At 36.7% G+C, this 26580-nt stretch overlaps 1 protein-coding gene and 1 long non-coding RNA gene across 5 annotated transcripts in view; one reads left to right on the top strand and one right to left on the bottom strand.

The window, feature by feature from the left end:
* Positions 1 to 26580, bottom strand: part of csmd3a (CUB and Sushi multiple domains 3a) — a 398763-nt gene that overhangs the window by 116064 nt on the left and 256119 nt on the right. For 3 of the 4 annotated variants that reach the window (XM_065298900.1, XM_065298902.1, XM_065298903.2), the window contains exons 34-39: positions 26086 to 26289; positions 12886 to 13010; positions 10749 to 10845; positions 9208 to 9312; positions 8897 to 9015; positions 4704 to 4773 (exon numbers count right to left, since the gene is read on the bottom strand). In XM_065298900.1, coding sequence (XP_065154972.1) covers positions 4704 to 4773; positions 8897 to 9015; positions 9208 to 9312; positions 10749 to 10845; positions 12886 to 13010; positions 26086 to 26289 — 720 coding nt within the window. The remainder of the gene's footprint in view (positions 1 to 4703; positions 4774 to 8896; positions 9016 to 9207; positions 9313 to 10748; positions 10846 to 12885; positions 13011 to 26085; positions 26290 to 26580) is intronic. The other variant, XM_065298901.1, reaches the window with a different exon arrangement.
* On the top strand, positions 18905 to 21525 carry LOC135789200 (uncharacterized). The gene is made up of 6 exons (XR_010547511.2): positions 18905 to 19148; positions 19848 to 19993; positions 20314 to 20411; positions 20552 to 20637; positions 20718 to 20832; positions 20970 to 21525. It is a non-coding gene; the product is annotated as an uncharacterized lncRNA (long non-coding RNA).

Raw genomic sequence — 26580 nt, 5'->3', positions numbered from 1 at the left:
TAATCGTTTTTTTTTTAAACATGGTCGATTAAAATCGATTCTCTCTATTTTTTTATGAAATAACCTGATCCTATTTGATCAAGTAATGCAACTGTTTTGACTTTTTCAGCATACATTTTTCATTTTGCATCAAAATTGTATTGTATTTAACTGAATGCATTTGAATGTGTACCTAAAATAAAAAAGTTTAATATACAGGTTGGTTGCTTTAAATTTCTTTTTATTAATTACCCACTTGTAAACGTATGTTCACTTTTTTATAAATAAAGTATTTGTATTAAATCTATATTCATTAAGTTGAATGGAGAATCGGGAATAAAAATTGGTCCGAGAACCAGAATCGAACAGAGAATCAAACTTGAATCGATTCCGATAGCTTATGAATCGAAATCTAATTGATCCAGAACATCTAAATCGATACCCAGCCCTACTGTACATCAAAGCCTCTTAAGGGGTGTTCATAAGACTGACATGACACCTTAATAATCATGAAGAAGATGTATGCACGTTTATTACAACTGTCTTTATGTAATTTGTTCAATTACGTCATTTGTAATTATGTCATTGCTATGACAACTTCACATGAACCATTATATCATAACTTGTCATTAAACTTGACATTACCAAGACAACATAACTGACCACTTTTTACCAGTGATACATATTGAATTTAGCATTAAAATGTGATAAAGTGTTAATACTCTGTCAAATAGTTTTATAACAGCGTCATGAATATTCTTCAGCTCATAATGTTTCCCTTGAGTGTTTAGCAAATAAAATCAATCATTCATTCAATAATAATAATAATAATAATAATTAAAATTGATAAAATCATATTTTATTGCATTTGGAGACCAAATCACCTAAAATTAAATAAAAACAGTACAATAATGGGTAAAGCCATGCAACATTTGGTCCATATCGCTGCAAAGTTATTACATTAAATTAAATTAATTTTTTTAAAGTTGTTTTTTTCTTCTATGTCAGAAAATTTTAGAATATTTAATTATTTTAAGTATAATCTTTTGATGTGTCCGTTGCATTTTGTTAAGATATTTAAAATAATTTGACATAGTATTAACTAGGGGTGTAACGGTACGTGTATTCGAACCGGACCGTTTCGGTTCAGGGCTTTCGGCACGGTGCACGCGTGCACCGAAAGGCCGAATGCATTTTGTGTGCGCCTGTGCGGAACATAATACGTGCGTTTCCGCACGAACATATTAAGTGGCGGAAGTCTCCGCGTTCAGCGCAAGTCTTCTGTCAAACATATAACATAATTCAGCCCACAGAAGTTTTTTATTTACTTAGTTGTATATCCGTTTGATTATTGGTGTAAACGTTTACGTGTCATATCTAAAAGCGCATGTTAAACGCGTGTCAACGCGCTGCTTTGTTCTTTCAAAAGTGCGTGAGAGGATGCATGTCTTTCGTTGCTACGCATTCATGAGACGCGCTTTCTGTGACAGCGAGAATAAGGAATGCGTGATCAGATTTTTCATCTGCACATCACGTCAATCATATCATTGTCACAATGCGATCAGCTGGTCGGGACAGAGAAGAGCTGTAACCCGGGCTTACTCAGTTGTTACTCAGCTACGGAGGGGTTCGTTAGTAAAGTCACAGGCAGCTTACATTGACGACACAAGCAAAGATTAGGATAAACGTGCAAAAGATCAAAGATGGCTATGTATGCAGCTCACTAATCTCAAAATGAGTGTATAATAAGTATATCATCATGTTGCTTGCTATGCAGTTACACATAGAGCAGTAATATGTGACCAGTCACGGAAAGTAGGGACACAAGTCGGATCTGGGCATTTTGAGTTATTCACAGATTCTGAAAGTGCAGTTTCTAAGCTTTCCAACGATGTGTAACACATGGAAATCTGATAAGATTTTGAGAAGTTGTGGCCATTTGAATATAGGAACTCAGAAATACTCAAACCGAGAAAATCGAGACGAAAGGGATCTTCTTTTCAGCTGGGGGAGACAATAGGGCTCATTTACATCTCATTTAGCTAAGCCATGCCCCCTGTAAAACCCTTTTTGAGATGTTCTAGCATCATATGTAGTATTTTATGACCAAATGACAACCCGCAAAAATAAACATGACTCTTTTACCTTTGTGGGGATCACAAGTCGAATCCAGTCTGTTTCAGATTATCCAATGACCATATTTGTCCACAAATGCGTATAATCCGTGAAATATAGATTGTTTACATCAGATTTTGCATGAATGTCTGGTAATACAATATAATATATAATCTGAAGACTATTTAAATCGTAACATGTAAGGGTATATGAGCTTACACCTCCGTTAAACACATGAACCCGCCTTCAAAGTTTGTATTTAAAATAGGGAAGTAGTATAATAGATCATCCAAACAGCGCCGTCGAAAACGTGACATCCTTTAGAGAGGTTACCAATGGCTCGCTCGTTTCTCCATCAGCCAATGACTTCATGGAAAATATTGATAGACAAAACATGTAGCCAATTATATGAAGAATACAACTATATCTGTGTAACTTCTGTGTGTTTGGACTCATGCTGCGCTGCAAGAACTGACATACAGATGACGTCAAAGTACCGCGAGAGCGAGTCGAAATTAAACTACTCCGTAAGATTTCTTGAAGAGCTCTCGCGGTACTTTGACGTCATCCGACTGCGGCGCCGCATAAAGTCAGTGACGCGGCTGACGTACGATGCGGCTGACTGTTATTTGTTCCGCCCCAGCTTCTTTTATTTTTCTTTTGTTTTGTGCGCCCGAGCTTTACAGTCTGGGGAGACGCAGGCTATAAGTTTGAAAAAAAAAAAACTTAGCAAACATGTCTGAGGAACAGGGCAGCGCGTCACTACAGTCATGTGACTTCACGCTCGAGCCCGAAGAGAAGACAATGCTGAATAAAGTCGTAATTCTGCTATTTTTGGACCAAACTGTATTTTCGATGCATCAACACAATCTTCCTGACCCACTGATGTCACATGGACTACTTTGATGATGTTTTTATTAACTTTCTGGACATGGAAACCATACATAGATTTTCAATGAAGGGGAAAGCTCTCGGACTAAATCTAACGATAAAACATCTTAAACTGTGTTCCGAAGATGAACGGAGGTCTTCCGAGTTTAGAACGACATAAGGGTGAGTCATTACTTACATTATTTTCATTTTTGGGCGAACTATCCTTATTTAGTAGTCACGCTGTTCCCTTTGGGGGCGGAGGCGAAAACACAAGCTTATACAGTATGTAAATATACACACAGACAATGACGCCCCCCACTGCATGCTAGAATCTCCGGAAAAACAAGCCTATTTTAACCGCAAAATGTACGCTTTTAAATATACAAAAACTGCTATCTCAAACATGGAGAGGCTTCTTCGTGATCTCAACTAACAGATTCTGCAATAAAACGAAAATCACAAATTTCGAAAAAAAAACTTTGTTTCTCATTTTCTCGAAACTTGTGCTGCCGACTTGAGTCCCTGGTTTCCGTGACGGGTCACATATTATTTTTTATACAGAGATGGTACATAGCCAATTCAATACTGTGAGTTAAACAATCCAAAATAAATCAAAACAGAACATTTTTGGTGGCAAAAATGTAGGCTAATAGTTCATTAATGTATTCAGGAATTGAATTTGTTAGTTTAGTGCCAGGTTTAAGTAGAAAAAGTTTAAGAGAAGGTTAAGAAAAGAGTTACCTTCTGTTATAAAATAATGTAAAAAAGAACTTTGCAGTAGTATTTTATTTATTATTTTTTCATTTTATATATATTTTATATGTTATATTTTAATAAAAACTGTTTTAAAAAAAAAGTGTAAACAAATTGTAAAAAAAAAGTTATAGTAATAAACAACCTGCAGTTTAATGTTTGCATTTTTCCCTTACTGTACCGAAAATGAACCGAACCGTGGCTTCAAAACCGGGTTTCGCACCGAACCGTGATTTTTGCGTACCGTTACACCCCTAGTATTAACACTTAATGACATTTAAATGACAGTTTAATGTAATGTTAACCCATAAAGTGGGTAGTTTCTTAAGTTTATAATTATTCTGCTATGTCATGTTTATGGCCGATTTATGATGCATTGGTTTATGTCAAGTTTTCATAAAGACATTTCAAACAATGTCATCTTTGCATTAAAGATGACATAAGTGAACACATGACACTTAATGACTGTTGTCATAAAATCTCCTTCATGTTCATGACACGTGTCATGTCACGATTATGAAAGTGTCATGTCTTATGAACACCCCTTCAAGTAAAGTGTTCCCGTTTGTTTCTCCAGGAGTCTCGCTGCTTGTAAACTGCTAGAGAAGTAACAATATTACCGTAAAACTGAGAACAGGAATGAGGGTTTAAGGCTAAAAGATTACAAGAAAACAGAAAATTAAATGCATTGAAACCAGACTTAATAGAAGCTTAAATGATCGCCTGAAGATAGTCTTTTCATAGTCCATTTGATTAAACAGCTCGAACATACTACGGCCGATATCTCTGCGGTCGGTCCATTATAATGAAACAGCTGCTACACCGAAATCAAATAAAACGAAAAGGCACGGACTCCTGGAGTAACAGAAACACGAGTTCATTACGACATGCTCATTTGAAGAATTGAGATAACCCAGAAGCAAAACGTCGGAAACGATTTCACTGAAAGGAGGAAATGCTGGGAATGATGTAAGGAAACTCACCAAGGCACAGAGGAGCTGGATAGTTCCATCTTCTGACGGGTCCTGGCATGCACGTTATATATGCACTTCCCTACAATGAGTGAAAATGAAGACAGATATTGACTTCTCCGAAAAATTCGCACCAATCCTACAGAGAAATGACTCACTGGAAAGATACAGATCTCCTGCCAAAAACACAAGAGCCAAAACACAAACGCTGTGTCCTGACACTGTGAATTTAATCAAGCGTGCAAGAAAATATCTCCGGCTCATAAACAAGAAACCTTTAGGTCTCCTGAAAATAATTTATTGGCTTAAGCGTAAGTCAACAATCAATTTCAAATTGACTTAAAGAGTAGGCTAATATTAAAAGCAATATTACACAGGGAAGTTATTAAAGAGATCATTCACTCCCTCATTAAAATTGCCGTCCATGTATGACTTTTCTTCTGACATCTTTTACCATTTAATGGCTACGTTTACATGCTGTTTGTAATCGGATTGATGGCTAAATCAGACTGAAACGCATTCATGCCTTAATCGATCTGATTGAGGTTGGTCTGAACGAAATTTCAATTGGATTGAAAGGGGTGGTAAATAGACAGATCTGTGATCTGAACAACGGAAGAAAATTAAACGCGTGAATCATAAAATCATAGGATAGTATGCTAAATGGTAACAAAGATTACTTGAACACTGACACTCATCCTGAATATATGTCATACGCTTTATTATATATAAAAAACTGTATATTTGATTTAACTGGTTTGCATAGCATTAAAACTATGGTATGTCACATGGGGGAAATGAAATTACATATTTAACACGTTTTCTATTTGAATAAGAATAAAAATACTTAAAGGAACAGTATGTAGGATTGTGGCCAAAATTGGTATTGCAACAACAAAACTTGTGGCTAAAACTGGTACTGCAATCACCCAACTGGTGGCCAATACACAACATGACAACATAAACATCAGTTGAGGGCTGCAACTCTACTTTTTAAATGACAATATCCTGGCCGGACTGCTGTTGTCAGTGATATAAGTATTTGAAATGAAAACGTTTTCTTAATGTCTAGTGACATATCAGGGTCATTTTATGAGTAATTGATATAAACTTCTTACATACTGTTCCTTTAAAGGATTAGTAAATTTTCTTTAAAAAAAAACAGATGATTTACTCACCACCATGTCATCCATAATGTTGATGTCTTACTTTGTTCAGTCGAGAAGAAATTATGTTTTTTTTAAAGGAAAACATTCCAGGATTTTTCTCATTTTAATGGACCCCAACACTTAACAGTTTTAATGCAGTTTAAAATTGCAGTTTCAAAGGACTCTAAACAATCCCAAACGAGGCATAAGGGTCTTATCTAGCGAAATGATTGTCATTTTTGGCAAGAAAAATAAAAAATATGCACTTTTAAACCACAACTTCTCTCCTTCCTCCGGTCCTGTGACGCACCAGCGTGACCTCACGTAATACATCATCACGTCAAGAGGTCAGGGATGACGTATGCGAAACTACGCCCCAGTGTAGTGAAAGAGGACCGTTCCGACACTGTTGTATGTGGAATGATACTAATTAATGTCTTTGTGTCAGTTTATTGTTTAAAATGGTCCGGAAATGTGCGTTTCATATATGTAACACATGACCTTTCCACGTCATTACGCAATTACGTGAGATCGCGCTGGGGCGTCACACAGCCGGAGGAACAAGAGAAGTTGTGGTTTAAAGGTGCTTATTTTTTAATTTCTCTTGCCAAAAATGACATTTTGCTAGATAAGACTCATTTGGGATCATTTAGAGTCCTTTGAAACTGCAATTATAAACTGCATTAAAACTAATAAGTGTTGGGGTTCATTAAAGTCCATTAAAATAAGAAAAATCCTGTAATGTTTTCCACAAAAATAACATAATTTCTTCTCAACTGAACAAAGAAAGACATCAACATTTTGGATGACATGGTGGTGAGTAAATTATCTTCTCTTAAGGATTACTCCACTTTCTTTACAAAAATCCTGATACTTTACTCACCTCCATGTCATCCAAAATGTTGACGTCTTTCTTTGTTCAGTCGAGGACACATTTTCAAGTTTTTTGAGAGAAAACATTCCAAGATTTTTCTCAAATTAATGGACTTTAATGGACCTCAACAGTTTACAGTTTAAAATTGCAGTTTCAAAACAGCTTCAAAGGGCTGTAAATGATCCCAAACGAGGCATATGGGTCTTATCTACTGAAACGATTGTCATTTTCTGCAAGAAAAAAAAATGCACTATTAAATCACAACTTCTCGCATTGCACTAGCCGTGTGACGTGCCAGCGCGATCTTACGTATTACACAATCACATCGAAAGGTCACGCATCACATGTGAAACGCAAAAATATTGCGTCTGCGCCTCACACAGCCAGTGCAAGACGAGAAGTTGTGGCTTAAAAGGGCATTTTTTATTTTTCTTGTGGAAAATGACAATCGTTTTGCTACAGTTGATCGGTTGGGATCGTTTCGAGCCCTTTGAAGCTGCGCTGAAACTGCAATTTTAAACTGCATTGAAACTGTAAACTATTGAGGTCCAATAAAGTTTATTAAATTGAGAAAAATCTTGGAATGTTTTCCTCAAAAAACTTATTTTTTTCTCGACTGAACAAAGACCAACATTTTGGATGTAAATTATCTGTATTTTTTTTAACCTCCTAAGACCTAAGCTTTGGCTTGTCTTTTTTCAGATTTCTTCCAGCTATTTTATTCATGGTTAGGAAGAACCAAATTAATATAATTATCAAATATTTTTATTGAACATGAAGCAGTGTAATTGTCCATATTTGTGTACAACAGGATTCAGTTACACAGAATTAAGTATTATTGTGCAAACAAAAACAAAAAATGTATCCAGGTCTTAGAAGGTTAAAGTGAAATGCAAACAAAAATTAAATGGTTCATTATATTTATAAATTGTTAAATTTTTCATAAAAAATATAAAAAAGCCTTGATAAAAATACCAGTAAATTAACAGATCAGTAAGCAGTATTAGTAAGAGTACACTGCAAAAAATGACTTTCTTACTTAGTATTTTTGTCTTGTTTTCAGTAGAAATATCGAAAAATTCTTAAATCAAGGTGTATTTTCTTGATGAGCAAAATGAAAATAATACTAGTTTTTAGACAAAAAATATACAATTTAAGTAAATTTGTGCTTAAAACAAGCAAAAATATCTGCCAATAGGGTGAAAATGTTTTACTTGAATTAAGTGTTTAAGAAAAAATAAATCTTATTTCACAATTTTTTTCTCACCCCATTGGCAGATAATTTTGCTTGTTTTAAGAACAATTTCACTTAAATTGTATATTATTTGTCTTAAAACTAGACTTATTTACTGAGGTCGTTTTACTCATCAAGAAAAAACATCTTAATTCAAGAATTTTTAGATATTTCTACTGAAAACAATAAAAAAATACTAAGTAAGAAAGTCATTTTTTGCAGTGTAGTTCAACTGTTAAAATCAAAAATGATACCCATCCCTAGTTGTGGCATTATGCAATAATAAAAAAAAACTTTTACTGATAATGTGAAAACTTAAAACAAGTTTCTCCAACCCAACCCTGACTTTGTACAATTATCCAGAGACACTGTGAACTCAACGACTTTGTGACTTTGATTGTGCAGACGTTTTGTTCAGATTATACAGAATGTACTTGTAAATTTATATTTGAGTCCCATTGCAATGTTTCGGGTAAACATACACTGCACCTTCTTATTCCTCTGCAAAAATATTTACTTTAATAGGACTGATGAAAATTGGTGCATGTAAACACAGCAAATGACAGTGAATGTTGAATGAGAAAATCTGCTTTTGTGTTTCATAGGAGAAAGTCATACATTTACGGCAGCCGCTTTAATCTAAAGTGACTTACGTGCATTTAAGCTATACATTTATCAGTATGTGTGTTCACTGGGGATTGAACAAATGACCTTTGCATAACTAATGCAATGCTTTACTAACAGGACAGAGGTCATTGGTTAAGCCAACGAACAAACAAACAAAGCAATGGTGTTATGTTTTCCTGTTTATGCTTTTCATGTTTATGCCTTCCCTATAATCTATTTTTGCATACTAAACTGCGACAGGAGATAATTTTCTTACCATCAAAACAATTACACAATTCCCATTTAAGCAAACACTGCTGTATTGTGTTATAAATCAACCCACCTTGAGAGTGTAGCCTTGTTCACAGTGAAACGAGACAACGTCACCCACGAAATAACGGTCGCCCACTTTCACTCCATTGCTGGGTGTCTGCGGTTCTGGGCAGGAGTCCAAACCTATTGCTTAGGACACAAGGAAACACTCTGTATTTATCAGAAAGTGAAAGTTGCCAAATTTATTTCATCTTCTGCATTGAAAGATAAGCAACAACACCCCGTGTGAAAAAGAAGTCGCAATGCAATAAACACAAAATGCATTGTAGTGCTTTCCTTGTTGGCCATCATGTTGATGGCAGAAGTAATCAGTCATCATACCTGTATATTCCAGGTGAAAACCTGCTCCAGAAACACTCATGTCGGTCTGAAAGGTCAGGTACAGGTTGTTGGACGTGGTGTTCAACAGGGGTGGTATCGTGGTCCCTAAAGGAGTTTGCAATAGAAACATTTTCAAGTTTGCATTATGTCAAGTTTCCTCTGTAAAGTACATCTTTGAGGGATTTGACATTCAGCCAAGAGGCTTCTGCAGATGTCAGTCAACCCTGTCAGGCCTGTCACTAGTTGGTAGGTCTATTGACAAAGTGCCGGTGTGGCTAAAGTTGGGTCACACCTTCCTGATGGTCCACCTCTATCTAGAAAAATGATGATGTGTAGCAACTCTGGAGTCTCGATGATGGGCTATTTGTCGAGCGAGGGCTGACATTCAGCACTAAAGAGGTTGTGACGGATAGAGGCAGGCATTGCACTTGCCGTCTCAACCCCAGGGTGAGATGGAGAGAGAGTCCCGTACATCCTTTATACGTCGAAAAATGAAGAGCGCTTTTCCGCGAAGCATATTTGATCGAGTCATTTCACCTTCTCAATGCACAGGGAATTTCCTTTCAATAAATCCCTTTAATCTTTCATTTGTCCTCCGAGCAGATTAAACGTCAACCTGTCAACAATAGTTAACGTTTTGTCTGAGACTGATGGCGCCCACTAAGGTCAGCGCATATTTATTTTGTTTTTTTGCGTGGCCGATGCGTCTGGCGCGGGAGGAACTGTGCCAAATAATTAAAATCTGTCTCTTCAATTCGAAGGGTTCTGCCATTTCATTTCGACAGACTACTGAGTAACCCGCGCTACACTGATAGCATCCCGTGTCTCTTACACCCGGGCTCGCCGGGGAAACTCAGACTCCCGAGTTCATTCTTACTGCTTATAAAGCTGTTGATCCATGATATCCTGTGACAGCTCAAATATTGATGTGCTTTGCCTGATAAAACAAATCTCTAGATGAAAGCAAGTTGGAATAAGGTTATTTCATAAAGTCTTATTTCACAGATACGGCGGCGTGATTCTCATCAGACTCTTGGGTTGACTCTGAGTCTGTTTAAGAAACTACAACAGGGATGAGTACTGCATGCTAAAGTTAAATCTGAAAGTGTGTGTGTAGGTTTATATGGAAAACACACCATCACTCACACAATTGGAATTTTCTCAGATTATTGTTATGTTTTATTGACAGAGATTGCAGATAGTGGAGAGGAAATTATCAGGAAATAACCCAGAACGAAACTGAATAGAGTTCAATGTGTAAGATTATATGCACTAAACACTTGCCAATGGCACCTGGATTGTTTTGGAACAATATATATTAAATTATAATACTTTTAATATTTTTTGTTATATATTTAAATAATTATATATTTAATAAAATCTAAAATATATAACAATATACATAATAACAAAAAATATAACAGTTATACTTATAAAATTATTATTTATACATTTTTTATAACAAATTTTGATTTTATATGATTTACTTCTTTTACATGCAATGTTATCCGATGTTTAATTTTAAATTTTTTTAATCTTACCTGAATAGCTGCCGAGTCTTGGAGAGTTGCTGTCAACGCCATCATAAAAGTCCAGTGAGTCCCAGTTGTGTTCGGTGGAAAATGTAACAACTGTGATCTAAAAAAAAACCCCAGAGCCCTTAATGAATTAATGAATCACTTATGAATTTCTGTTTTATAAAGTTTACATACAATATTGTCCAAAAGGCTTAGGCCACCACCAGCTTTGTTGTTTTATAAGGCTTCTTACACGGTGCTTAACCCTGGGTTTTCTTCATTCTAAAACCTCGCTTTTAACCCTGGGTTATATTTGTTCTAAACCCCGCTTTTAACCTTGGGTTATATTTGTTCTAAACCCCCCTTTTAACACTGGGTTATCTTCGTTCTAAAACCCAACTTTTAACCCTGGGTTTTCTTCGTTCTAAACCCCGCTTTTAACCCTGGGTTATATTTGTTCTAAACCCCCCTTTTAACCCTGGGTTATCTTCCTTCTAAACCCTGCTTTTAAACCTGGGTTATTTTCGTTCCGAACCTTGCTTTTAACCCTGGGTTATCTTCATTCTGAACCTTGCTTTTAACCCTGGGTTATATTTGTTCTAAACCCCGCTTTTAACCTTGGGTTATATTTGTTCTAAACCCCTCTTTTAACACTGGGTTATCTTCGTTCTAAAACCCCACTTTTAACCCTGGGTTTTCTTCGTTCTAAACCCCGCTTTTAACCCTGGGTTATATTTGTTCTAAACCCCCCTTTTAACCCTGGGTTATCTTCCTTCTAAACCCTGCTTTTAAACCTGGGTTATCTTCGTTCCGAACCTTGCTTTTAACCCTGGGTTATCTTCATTCTGAACCTTGCTTTTAACCCTGGGTTTTCTTCGTTCTAAACCCCACTTTTAACCCTGGGTTATATTTGTTCTAAACCCCCCTTTTACCCGTGTTATCTTCCTTCTAAACCCTGCTTTTAAACCTGGGTTATCTTCATTCTGAAACCTGCTTTTAACCCTGGGTTTTCTTCATTCTAAACCCCGCTTTTAACCCATGGTTATCTTTGTTCAAAATCCCCCTTTTAAACATGGATTATCTTTGTCCTAAACCCCGCTTTTAACCCTGGGTTATATTTGTTCTAAACCCCCCTTTTAACCCTGGTTTATCTTCATCCTAAACTCCGCTTTTACACCTGTGTTATCTTCGTTCTAAACCCTGCCTTTAACCCTGTGTTATATTTGTTCTAAACCCCCCTTTTAACCCTGGGTTATCTTCATCCTAAACCCAGCTTTTACCCCTGTGTTATCTTCGTTCTAAACCCTGCTTTTAACCCTGGATTATCTTCATTCTGAACCCCTGGGTTATTTCAGGGATATCCCCGCTTCTAAATTACTAGTGTTAAATGACCCTTTACCTAGGATTAAAAGCGGGGTTTAAAACAAAGATAACCCAGGGTTAAGTGCCGTCTAAAAGTCCTTATGAGAAAATACAGGAAATATGTACACAATATATTAAAATTTTAAGACCAAAACGTGCAGGGTGAATGCCGTAACATGTTAACATCAGCGCTAAAAAAATGAATGCTGCTAATGCGCAGTTCACGTATGCATTGTGTGAAAAAAGAGTGGAGGCAGGGACTAATTTGCATATTCAAAGATCCAAATTCATAGAAATTACTGTCACAGGAAAACCTTTCCATATACTTTTATAATGATCAAAGATTAGTTTTAAGTGATACAATTATTGACAACAGGGGGACTTTAAGGAATCCTGCAGGTTTCTGCTATTGCTATAAGTATAAGGGGAACTTATAATTTTATTGTTTTTTATACTGCAAACAATTGTCTTGTATTTTCTGGTTGTATCATAATGAAGAGAACATTGCAAAAACAACAAATCTAATGGTGGCATGGTGGCCTGAGGCAATTTTGTGTGTGTATTATCTCACCACACCATTACCATAACGTTTTTTTTTTTTTTCATATTATGAAGATGCTGTATTGACAAGAGACCTTCAACTTTAAGCCATAAATAAAGGCAATTTAAATACTACAGTAAAGCACAGAACACTAAAAATCCTTTGATGCTGGCAAGCTTTAAGTAATCAAACACACTTCAGTTAAACTTCATTCAAAATGGGTTTTCATGAGACATATAACAACAAATTTTATCTCACTTGGATTCCAGTTCCCTCAGGCACGAAGACCTTCCAAACACAGTTCAGGTGGTTGTCATAGGGATCCGGGTAACCGGGCGACAGGATGGTTCCACGACGTGTGGTCAGGACACCTCCGCAGGGAACTGAATGACAGATTTTGAGGGAAAAATGCAGAATGAACATGACAGAATAGACGCGAGTACACTGTTGGTCAAAATATGTCCCCCAGCTGTCACTGGGGCAGTACCCTTTATAAAGGTCTTAATATGTTCCATTATGTACACATGTGGTACAAATATGTACCTTTGAAATACTAAAATGAACTCTTTTTATGGAAAATCTATAACTTTTACAGTAATAAAAACTTACATAACATTTAAACCGTGTTTGAATTTCTCTTAAGCCAAAATGAATGTGTGCGAGTTATTTTAAGATATCCTGTCTGATCAAATTTGTATGTATATAACTGTATTGCATTATGTCAGCATACTACATAAAATATTGTACACTATTTAGTAATATATAATACTTTATGTTCAAGTCCAAAGGAAAGCGGGGACATCTTTCTTGTATATCTCAGTAGTAGACCATTGCAATAACATCGCAAAAGGTCATAGGTTTGAACTCAGGAAACACATATACTGATTTTTTAAATACTTTTTAATGCACTGTACATAACTTGGGATAACAGGGCCGGATGCATAACATGTCTATTGTTCTAGTTGTTTACAAATGTTTGAAATAACGCACACAAGAATGACAGCAAATACTGTTGTCATCCGTTTGAAGATTTGCTGTACTGTTTATACAGTATTTGTTTTTAATACCCTGTTTTTTATACTGTTGTGTTTATTGCATTGTTTTATGCAGCTGTTATGGCTAGGTCTCCCCTAAACATGATTTAAATCTCACAGGAGTAACCCGGTAAAATAAAGCTTTAATAACACGGTAGATATATTCAACACGAAACCTCCCGTGCAAGAATCATGCACAATAAGACCAGGAATGTGTCTTAGGAAAGTAAATATGCTTTCATGTTGACTTTGAAGATAAACTGTTACAGCACAATAAGTGGATCTCTTAACAAGTACAGAGGAGAACTTTATTAATGGCCTTATATCTGTAATATGTTTTCCTCGGTGAACATTATTCAAAAGCACTGTGTTTTTAATGAACACTTCAAAAAACAGGTTGCTGTTAAAGCATCTAAGGCAACCCACCAATGATCAACCTTACTGGTGCATCTTCAGTTAACTCCACAGGGATGTCATTACTAGAACCAGGTTTAGTTTTGAAGTACCACACATTAATATTAACATAAACTGTGGCATCCGCTTTAATGTGGCATGGGCATAACATGGACTTGTTATTTATTCAAAAGTGTCCTTTTCAATATTTAGCCCTTTCTAGAAAATTTAAGTGAGTTCCAGAGATGGTGCAACCGCAGGACCTTCATCTTTTATACAGGCTTCATCTTGCTCAGGCTAAACACATTATGCATTCATTCTTTTCAATTATTTAACCTCACACTCCTTTTACTTCCCCTCATATTTCGGTGGGCGATCGAGAGAACCCTTTGAGCAGAGAAAAACTCTCGCCTTTTGAAGGGTCATCTTGTTTAAGTGCGATCATACTGGTATTCTTTACAGCTAGCATAGGATATTCAAACTCTTCGTAAAATTAAGATTAAGTCAAGTGCAAGACCAGATTTTTGAGACCAATAGAAGACCAAGAGCAGATTTTGTCAAAACCGAGACAAGAACAAGACTTGGAGGAGTTGAAATCAAGACCAAGAGCAGATTTTGTCAAGACCAAGACAATATCAAAACTTTGAGGGGTCGAGGCCAAGACAAGAACAAGACTTTAAGGGGTTGTGACCAAGAGAAGACCAAAAGCAGATTTTGTTGAGATCAAGACAAGAAGAAGACTTTGAGAGGTTTAGACTAAGACAAGACCAGATTTTATTGAGACAAAGACAAGAACATGATTTTGAGAGGTTTTGACCAAGACAAGACCAAAAGCAGAGTTTTATGAGACTGAGGCAAGAACAAGACTTTGAGGGGTTGAGACCAAGACAGGACCAAGACCAGAGTTTTATGAGACTGAGGCAAGACCATGACTTTGAGGGGTGGAGACCAAGACAAGACCAAGACCAGTTTTTGTTTTGTCGAGACCAAAACAAGAACAAGAATTTGAGGGGTTGAGATCAAGACCAAGAGCAGATTTTGTGGGGTTCAGACTTAGACAAGACCAAAAGCAGATTTTGTTCAAGACAGAGACAAGAACAAGACTTTGAGGGGTTGAGACAAAGACATGACCGAGACCGATTTTCTCAAGACCAAGACAAGAACAAGACTTTGAGGGGTTAAGATCAAGACACGACCAAGACCAAATTTTTTGAGACCAATACAAGACCGAAACTTTGAGGGGTTGAGATCGAGACAAGACCAAGACCAGAATGTGTCGAGATCGAGACAAGAACAAGACTTGGAGGAGTTGAGATCAAGACCAAGAGCAGTTTTTTAGGGGTTGAGATCAAGACACGACCAAGACCAAATTTTTTGAGACCAATACAAGATCAAAACTTTGGGGGGTTGAGATCGAGACAAGACCAAGACCAGAATGTGTCGAGATCGAGACAAGAACAAGACTTGGAGGAGTTGAGATCAAGACCAAGAGCAGATTTTTAGGGGTTGAGATCAAGAGACGACCAAGACTAGATTTTTTGAGACGAATACAAGACCAAAACTTTGAGGGGTTGAGATCGAAACAAGACTGAGACCAATTTTGTTCGAGACCAATGTTCGAGACAAAGACAAGAATAAGACTTTGAGGGATTGAGATCAAGAAATGACCAAGACAAAAAGTTTTGAGACCACTACAAGACCAAAACTTTGAGGGGTTGAGATCGAGACAGGACCAAGACCAGAATGTGTTGAGATCCAGACAAGAACAAGACTTGGAGGAGTTGAGATCAAGACCCAGAGCAGATTTTTAGGGGTTGAGATCAAGACACGACCAAGACCAAATTTTTTGAGACCAATACAAGACCAAAACTTTGAGGGGTTGAAATCGAGACAAGACCGAGACCGATTTTGTCGAGACCAAGACAAGAACAAGATTTTGAGGGGTTAAGATCAAGACAAGACTAAGACCAGATTTTGTAGAGACCAAGACCAGAACAAGACTTTGAGGGGTTGAGATCAAGACAAGAACAAGTCTTTGAGGGGTTGAGATCAAGACAAGAACAAGTCTTTGAGGGGTTGAGATCAAGACACGACCAAGACAAAATTTTTTGAGACCAATACAACACCAAAACTTTGAGGGGTAGAAGACTTTGAGTGGTTGAGATCTAGACCAAGAGCAAATTTTGTCAAGACCAAGACAAGACCAAAATTTGAGGGGTTAAGACAGACAAGACCAAGGCAGGATGAGACCAGGTCAAAACGAGACCATCACTCTCTTAATTCAAAAGCACACAAATACAAATACTAAGGAGCTGAAATGAATTTGTTTAAAACTATTTTCTTTGTCAAAACTTTTTTTTGTATAAAATTGTGTCCAAAATGTATCACTTAACATTGAAGAGATGCTTCAGTATTTAGCATTAAGCTTTGTATCAGTAGAAAAAAACAGTAGTATTTTCGAATTAACGTGCCTCTCCCCTTCAGATGTGTGTGTTTGTAGTCTGGAAAAAAATCCTCAGATGACGCAAAAATCTAGCTAGTTCTGCATGTTTTCCCAACACCCATATGGGAATTGTGCATTGTGGGAGTTGAGTCAAAAAGATCTGAGTGCTTCAACCAAAACAAATAAATTTAAAATCAACCCAATTTAATGAACAAGATTTTTAAGAAAAAAATGTGAGCCAAATATAAAACTCCAATGCAAATAGTCTGGCTGTTGCCATACGATTGCTAGTGCACTAGACGCTTGCTTTCTGGTCAAGATCAAAAGAAGCCCACCAGGATCTCTTCTTTAATGCAAGTTTTATCATCCAGCAGGAAAAAAAAACTTATATCTGTAGAAAAATATCAGCTAACGGTTAGAAGTTTGTTCAAATCTTTAACCCCAAATAGCAATACTGATACTTGTCTTTATTATTTCGAGATTGGCATATGAGTAATGAAACAATAAGATGCCATGAGTGTAAAACATTATGTCACTGTGAAAGTTATTAAATAATAACCGGTCCACCATAAATCAATGACAAAAATCCAAAGAGCTCAAAGGCGCATGAATGTTTGCGTAAGTCTACGGCTGCTGTAAATTCACATACGCAAATACTGTATTATGTATTTGGATAGCCCACAAACATCAGTGAGAATGACTTTAATTTTCCACTTTCATTAGCATTCAAAGCACACACACACAGCAACTAAGAAGAAAAGATAAAACTGTGAAAAAGGGCAAGAAATTCATCTTGCAAATGACGCCACCTGAGCCAAAAGAAAAATGTGCTTGCATTTTTCTTCTTTTCTTTCTTTATACTTTTCTGTTAATTGGAGGAAAAACTATATGCATGGTTGAATATGTACATTATTCAGCCCTCCACGTCCACAGTATTGAGCACGTCACAGATGATCTCTCGCACACTTTTACACCCCTGCAATAATCATAAAGGTTTCCAGCTAACGCTAATGCCATCATTAACAGCTATTGTAGCGTTCAGAAATGAGGTTTGATTTCATGTAAATCAATTTAAGTTGCTGCTATAAATGGAATAATATACATGAAAAGCTGCAAGAAACGCAAGCCTCCATCTGTTGGATCTTATGTTCAAGACATTAAAGTAGAAATGGGTGTAGGCTACGCTCTAAAAAATGCTGGGTTAATTTCAACCCAGTGTTGGGTCAAAAAGTGAAGAGCCCAGTCGTTGATTAAATTGACCAAGAAAATTTATTAATTTGACACAACAATGGGTTAAAACAACTCAGCATTTTGGGTTGAAACAACCCAGCATAAGTTAAATTACAACCCAAAAAACTGGGCTCGTCCCTTGTTGAAAAGAACCCAACATTTATTTAAAATTTACAAGCTTGGAACATGACACATTCACTCTAAAAATGGCTGGGTTATTTTTGACCCATAATGGGTAAATATTGGACAGAACACATGCTGGGTTAAAATGACCCAATGTTGGGTTGTTGTTATGCAACCATGGGGTACAACAACCCAGCAGTTGGGTTAAAATAACCCAGCGTTGGGTCCATTTTTAACCCACCACATGTTCTGTCCAATATTTTCCCATTAATGGTCAAAAATAACCAAGCCATTTTTAGTGTGTACAGTTATAACTTTCTTAAAAAACGTGTTTATCTGCACTACACTACACAATGCTGGGTTATTTTTAACCCAGCGTTGGATCATAAAGGAACGAATCCAACCCTCTTTTGGTTGGATTTATTCTATGCTGGGTTGTTTCAAACCATTGCTGGGTCAAATATAAACATTTTCTGGGTTAATTTAACCCAACAGCTGGGTTTGACCCATTGCTGGATTAAAAATAACTCAGCATTTTTAGAGTGTATAATTTACATTTTACTTTTAGATTAAAAGAAGGACAGAAATATGTGGCAAAGGTGAAATCAGAACGCTTTGCTAAGATGCATCAAAGAGAGAAAAATTACGTAAACCATTACCAATAGCAACACTGTTACCCACACACTGGAAGTATGAATCAAATATAGCAATGACTCGCTGTAGTAGTTATAAATGATGGTAACAGGGGTTAATGATGGTGGTAAAGCATCCGATTTACCACTGAGACTGCATGGAAAGACTTGCTTTTTACAATAAATATTAAAAGTAATATAGTATCCAATAGTAATCTATAGTAGCTTAATATACTATGAAAGCATGCTTAACGTTCCAGAACCTAGATCATTTTGCGATACATTTAAAAAATGCTGGGTTATATTCAACCCAGCATTGTGTCAAAAACCCATTGTTTGGTCAAAATATAAAAAAATTCTGGGTTATTTATCCTAAAAAAATTGGGTTCGTCCCCTTTTGACCCAACGCTGCACAGCAAAATCACCAGTGTTAAATTTTCAGGGATGGTGTTAAACACACAGTGTTGATGCTGTTTTAACACTATCTGGTAATAAAATAACACTGCCATTGCTAGGCCAGTGTTATATCCACAACAGTGTCAGTGTAAAACAAGGGTGTTATCAGATTTCACTCTGAGCGGTGTAAATCAAGCCATGCCTCCACTAAACATTTCCTGTCAGGGATTTTACCGCCATTTTCTTTCACAGGAGGACTGAAGAGATCAGGTAAATCAGTCTCATAATATTCACATGGTTTAGCTAAATTAAACTGTTATTTCTCTGTCTGACTCTACGCAGCCATATGCCAAAAAACCTAAATAAGATATTTTTCCCATTTTATTTCCCCTTTGTTCGTTATTTGGTTCAGTTTGAGCTACCTTCTGTTACGTTGTTCCCTTGTTAGTTTAGTATAAAGTTAAACTGCTAGCTAAAAGTTTAAAACCAAGAAGGATAATTTTAACAGGAGATATGAACGAAAGAATTGAACCATGATAAAACGCGACATGCACTACAAATTGAAGGTATGAAATTAAGTTAAATGAAAGCTTGTTTATTCACCATATGATGCTCGTTATAAGGTAATCATATAGGCTAGATACCGTGAGTTAACGAGGTCGTTTACATGCACGTGAGTGCACGGATATCGGTTAATTATTCAAATTACTGAAAAACACGGAGAAAACCGCAACCGCATTGTCATATGTTTTTCTAAGATGTTTGCAAACAGGAGAAATATCGCCAAACCAACAATTAATTTGACCAAAACCTCACAATATATCATCATTTGTATGCACAGATTGCTGGATTGGATGCATTGTGTGTTGTAAGCTTTTCGTGGTGCTAGATGTCAGACAGATGCAAATGGCAAATACATACGAAAGTGTAAAACGTGTATGCCAAACATTTGTTTTTCTGTCATTATAGATGCTAGTTTGGTGAAAGTTCACACTGAGTGCTTCAAATCATTCAGAAGAGATGCTGTTTTTAGGGCAGTTTATTAAAGAAGACCTGACATGGATGACTTCCAATGAGAAACGACTGCTAATACTTATATAAATTCATTACAGAAGGTAAGTTTATATATTTATACATATAAATCATTTTATTTGACATAACTGAACAGTTAACCAATCTTTTTAGTATATGTAGTTTTGTACATATTATTATTATTATTAATCTGGAAAGAAACTCACATGACCTGCTGCCAACTTTAATAAAAATATATTATCTTCTCATACATCGTTTTGCTATTGATGTCATATTAAATAGCAATCAAATTGATTACTATTTTGAAAATGTATAAATGAAGATTCATATTGTCTTGAGTGCTGTTTTTAATATAAAAAGAATGTTGAGTTTTCAGAGTCTTTATTGTCATTTTTTGTGATAGGACCCTACCAGACTATATTTGAATACGGCATACCCATGAATTCTGGAACTGTTATTCCTTAACCCAGTTTGGAGGATAAGAGCTTACCAACTAGTTATGTGAGTACACACAGTACATTTGTACTGTACACTGTCTCTAACATGATTTATTATACTGAGATGATTTTGATTCAAATAACGGTTAAAACTCCACCCTTTTTGGTATTTTCTTGACTCTTTTTGTCTTTGAAAATCTGCAGAAATATGCTGAGGTGATGTATTGCAAAATAGCCAACATACAACAATATGGATGACCCTCTGTCTGGTCAACAGGAGTTTAAATATGGTAAGTGTACATGGGTTTGCTACTTTTACGGTTTTAAAGTTTAACTCTATACTCATGGTGTTTAAATTCTGTTTTGCTAGAACGGGACAGTGATGTGGCAGCTCTTCCCTGGCTCATTCACCTCTTGCCTTCATTTGTGAAAGGAAGAAAGACTGGAGAGGGTCAATGTGCAACTGAAGCTACTGATTGTGCTGTGTAAGTTTTTTAGTATTTTGTTCTAGTTATTTATTCAGCAGTTAGTTTGCTTGCATTGTTCACCCCATGTAAATGCATACAAGTTCATAAATACACATCAAATACATTCATCAAATACACTCTTTTAAAACACTTAGGTGATGAGCATCAATCCATGCTTTGAGGTGGATGAATCAGCACAGCCCTGCCTGCACTGCGTTGGGAACAGAAGTTGCATCCAGAATTTTTGCATCATTCTGGACCAAAAAGCCATTCCCTCCATGATGAAGACCACTGATGCAGCCTTCCACTACATCATGAGTAAAACAACTACAGAACTAAATACCAGGTTGGAACGTATTTAAGAAAAATGAAACGTCTTTTGAATTGAAATGTCTGTTTTGTTATGGAAAAATCTTTAGTATTGTGAAAGATAAGCATTTCTGCCTGCCAGTAAGGTAATTGCAGTGTATTTTAATGTTCAAGTTTTGAGTAGGGTGGCAAATTTTTTTTAAACTCTCATTTGATATATTAAAGACCTTATAAGTGGTTTTCATGTCACTGCGCTGTGGTATAAGATAACTTTCATTATTCCATACTGTATTCTGTTTCTAATTGTAGCTGAGGTATTTAAATAAGCAGTGTTAAATGCAAAGTGTTGTGTGTATCAATGTAAATATTAAATGTGATGTACTTTAATAAAAAGAGGTTTTGCAATAATTCTTGTCATTTGTCTTTTATAGAAACAACCCATTAGCAACAAAAGTGGCTATTAATCAGTATTTTAACACTTAACATTGTTGAATTCACATTACACCGGTATTGACTTTAAATTAGGAGTGTTAATTTTTAACACTGTATTTCTGTGCCAACACCAGTGTAGTGTGGAAACAACAATGAATAGTGTTGAACAAAGTGTAAAATTTAACAATATTGAGTGTTAAATTAACATATAATGAGTAGGGGTGTAACGGTACGCAAAAATCACGGTTCGGTGCGTACCCCGGTTTTGAAGTCACGGTTCGGTTCATTTTCGGTACAGTAAGGGGAAAATGCAAACATTAAACTGCAGGTTGTTTATTACTATAAACTTTTTTTACAATTTGTTTACACTTTTTTTAAACACGTTTTATTAAAATATAATATATAAAATATATATAAAATGAAAAAATAATAAATAAAATACTACGGCAAAGTTCTTTTTTTACATTATTTTATAACAGTAGGTAACTCTTTTCTTAACCTTCTCTTAAACTTTTTCTACTTAAACCTTGCACTAAACTAACAAATTCAATTCCTGAATACATTTATGAACTATTAGCCTACATTTTTGCCACCAAAAATGTTCTGTTTTGATTTATTTTGGATTGTTTAACTCACAGAATTGAATTGGTTATGTACCATCTCTGTATAAAAATAATATTACTGCTCTATGTGTAACTGCATAGCAAGCAACATGATGATATACTTATTATACACTCATTTTGAGGTTAGTGAGTTGCATACATAGCCATCTTTGATCTTTGGCATGTTTCTCCTAATCTTTGCTTGTGTCGTTAGTGTAAGCTGTAACGAACCCCTCCGCAGCTGAGTGACAGCTGAGTAAGCCCGGGTTACAGCTCTTCTCTGTCCCGACCAGCTGATCGCATTGTGACAATGATATGATTGACGTGAGGTGCAGATGAAAAATCTGATCACGCATTCCTTATTCTCGCTGTCACAGAAAGCGCGTCTCATGATTGCGTAGCAACGAAAGACGTGCATCCTCTCACGCACTTTTGAAAGAACAAAACAGCGCTTTGACACGCGTTTAACATGCGCTTTTAGACACGACACGTAAACGCTTACATCAATAATCAAACGAATATACAACTAAGTAAATAAAAATCTTTCTGTGGGCCGAATTATGTTATATGTTTGACAGAAGACTTGCGCTGACCGCGGAGATTTCCGACACTTAATATGTTCGTGTGGAAACACACTTATTATGTTCCGCATAGGCGCCTACAAAAGATTGCATTCGGCCTTTCGGTGCACGTGTGCACCGTGCCGAAAACCCTGAACCGAAACGGTCCGGTCCGAATACACGTACCGTTACACCCCTAATAATGAGTGTTGTTAAATTAACACTACACTTTTGACTAAATTAACACAGTGTAGTGTGGACACATATACACACTTTTCCAGTGTTAAATTTGACACCCTGGGTGTTATTTTAACACCAGTGATTTTGCTGTGTGGGTTGAAAATAACCCAGCATTTTTTAAGAGTATACAAACGGCAATACTTTGGGAAATTGAATCGGCAACTTACATTTTTAAGCATTTAATGCCCATATAGAAACCAAGGGGCAACATTCTGTCTTGAAGCCAACTGGGAAAGTGACTTTAACTGCAATTCATCGACTGGCCACTAGAGACTGGCTCCAAAAGGCAGTCAATCGCATAGACAGTTCGTTTAACCCTGGAGAACCCATGGGTCAAATTTGGCCAAAGTTAATTGATGCTAAGAGAAGGTTCTTGGATTCTCCAGGGCTAAATTATATTAACTCTTTCACCGCCAGCATTTTTTTAAAAAGTTGCCAGCCAGCGCCAGCGTTTTGCATGATTTTCACCAAAGTTTAATGCCTTCCAGAAAATGTTCTTCTTTAAATATATAAACATACAATATACCAAATGAAAGAACAGACCCTCTGCTTTCAAAAAAAAAAAAAAAAGTTTCATCCCACCTTCAGTGGTTCTTTTGTAATCAGCTTTTGAATATGGGTAGGTTTCTGCAAAAACACCACATTTTGAGCAAAAAGCAGAGATAATTAAATTTTTGTGACGGACTTTTCATAGAGATACCATTCAGAGCGATCTTTAAAACAGACACGGACATGCAGCCACTTGCCATAGGGCAATACTTCCGTGTTTAAAAAGTTGCGGAAGGGCGCCACCTGGTGGATAATAGCGGTATTGCGGAAAGACGGAAAATCTCGTCATTGGTAGGGAAGCGTTTTCTCTTGATTGACGAGATATCTCGTCAATGGCAGCAAAAGAGTTAAGCCTTAAAGTCCTGCGTAATTAAGGGTGTGGCAACTTGAGTGACAGGTGAATTTACTACTGTCGAGCTAGGCGAACGTGGTTTTAGCAACCAATCACCTTAGGTCCACCCACATACCGCCTCTTTGCCAATTTTGGTTATCCTCGAGCGATGCACTGCCAAGATGGCATCAGCAGGCTCCGCCCACTTTGGGCTTCAAAAATGTTCTTCCCAAACCTATGGGGGATGTCACGGACACTACGTCCATAGTTTTTACAGTCTATGGTAAAAACCTGATGGACACATCTCAAAAAGAAAGAATTCAGTTACATCAGTTTTCGGTATTTCCTAATAGCATAAATTTTATTATGCTTTCCAGTGTTAGCTCAAAAAGGGACGAACTCAACCTGTTTGCGAGGTGGTTTTCTTTCTTCCTTTATGCCATTCCAGCATTTATGGCTATATTCGTGTTAAGAACTGGTTAATTGATACACAAGTTTTATTCAGACAAGTAATCCAGACCCACGTTGGGGGAGTTACATTTTGGCATCTCCAATTTGCGTAACTTACATGTTTTTGGCTTGTGGGAGGAATCCGGTGCACCTGGAGTAAACCCACGCTGACATAGAGAGAGCATGCGAAAATTTACTTTACATATGTTTATGCTTATATTTTGCTTATCACGCTCGTATGCTGTTCACTTCTAGCATCAATACTAGTCCCACTTATAAACGTAGCTTTGCTTGTTGCCTCTAAAGAATTTTTTTTTAAATGCTTTCTTCATTTGTAATTCCCTTTAGATAAAAGCATCAGCTAAATTTACATTTATGCATTTGGAAGATGCTCTTAACCAAAGCGACTTACTGTAAAGTGCATTCAAGCTGTACATTTTATAAGCATGTGTGGCGCCTGTGTTTTAAACCCATGACCTTTAAAATGCAGAGCCCTACCAATTCAGCTACAGGAACCCCAAATGTAAATGCAAAAGAAGACCCAAGCATATACTATACATAAAAACAAATACGGTTTAAGTTAAGAATTGTCCATTCAGGTTTTTGGTGTGAGAAACCTTGACAAACAGCGGGAGCTCAGGGGGAAAATGAGCCCTTTAATGCAAAATCATGACTATTTGTGCTTTATGCTCAGAAAATGATAGCACATTGATTTGTTGGTGGATGGCTGCTTTGCTTCTGGCTCTGTCCTTCTGCAGTTTAATAAAATTGCTCCTGTGAGAGAATCAACAGGGGCTAGAAGCAAAAGTATTCTGTCAAGTTGCATCAGGAGATTTTACCTGAGATTCGCATTTGCTTGAAATTGCATGCCATCGTTCTCTTCTCGCCGTGTGAGTGCCTCTCTAACCATTAGCTCTTAGCATATTGATTTTTCATAAAACCTACTTAAAGCTTTTTCCAAAACTTAAAAAAAGTGAGCTACATTGCTGTTAACTCCCTACATAGGCAGCTATCTTAGGCAGAGACCATGCTAATCATCATGCAACCTCACATGACTCTTCTGTAGTTACATTGTGTACTAAGACAGACGGAAAATTAAATGTGCGATTTTCTAGGCAGATATGGTTAGGAACTATACTCTCATTCTGGCGTAATAATCAAGGACTTTGCTGCTTAAAAATAGTCCCCTTGGTAACTTTCAATGGCAGGGGGCTATTTTCGAGAAGTGCGAAATCAGCAAAGTCCTTGTTTATTACGCCACAATGAGAGTATAGTTCCTAACCATATCGGCCTAGAAAATCGCAACTTTACATTTTCTGTCAGAAGAATCAAGTTTTAAATAGGAAAAATATTGAAACTTTTTGGTTATTTTTTTTAGGTGCGATGCTAATGGTCTAATCAGATTCAATAGATTGTGCTAAGCTATGCTAAAAGTGGTACCGCCAGACCCAGAGATCAGCTGAATGGATTCCAAAATGGTTAGAATCAGATGATGCAATTGCAGTATTGTTAAAATCCCATTTTTATACCAGATATCCATGCATTATGCAAATTTAAACAAATTAAAATCAATTTATTAACCACATTTCTTTTGCCTTACCTACAATAGTTTTTAACTAAGCCGCTAGTAATGCATTTAAATCCATAGCATTCATGCCATGCAGCTTTACATTTGCTTATGTAGGTAGCATGCTAGGCTTTAATAAACAAAGACTTAACCTGGTCATCCTACACTAATGTCATTTCTAGGGTACCATCTCTACAGCAGGGGGCAGTACTAAAGAGCACGTGTACTTACCGACACATGTTGGTACCGTGCCATTCCACTGGGCTACAGAGTTGGGAACCGCCTCACACCTAATGGCATTTGCTCCATGTAAAGTGTAACCTGGGTTACATTCGAAAAGCACGACAGTGCCCAATCCGAAGTCATTCCCGATCCGTTTCCCGTAGCGAGGCTCGGGCACGGAGCTACACTGGGAAGCACTGGTTCTGGGAACAGCTGCAGAAATGCAAGGAAAAACTTCTGATTATTTACAATGTAGTTTTTTAGCACTTACTGCATTGTACGCAGCCAGTAAACTGCATATTAGCTTATTAATAGTATCTTAAACATATATTGGCTACATTGTTGTGACCTTTCAATACTGCGATGTTATTATGCATTTTAAAAGGTTTAACATTACTGAAAATGAAAATCAAGGGGCAACCTTTCGATCTCTCTGATGAAGCCAATACAGAAGTGACTTAAATATGCAATTCACTGATTGGCCGCTAGAGGCTTGCTCCACAA

The sequence above is a fragment of the Paramisgurnus dabryanus genome, chromosome 13 (genome assembly GCF_030506205.2).
Source record: "Paramisgurnus dabryanus chromosome 13, PD_genome_1.1, whole genome shotgun sequence".
Taxonomy (NCBI): Eukaryota; Metazoa; Chordata; class Actinopteri; order Cypriniformes; family Cobitidae; genus Paramisgurnus; species Paramisgurnus dabryanus.
Note: the sequence above shows the minus strand (reverse complement) of the source record. Positions and strands in the feature narration are given on the sequence as shown.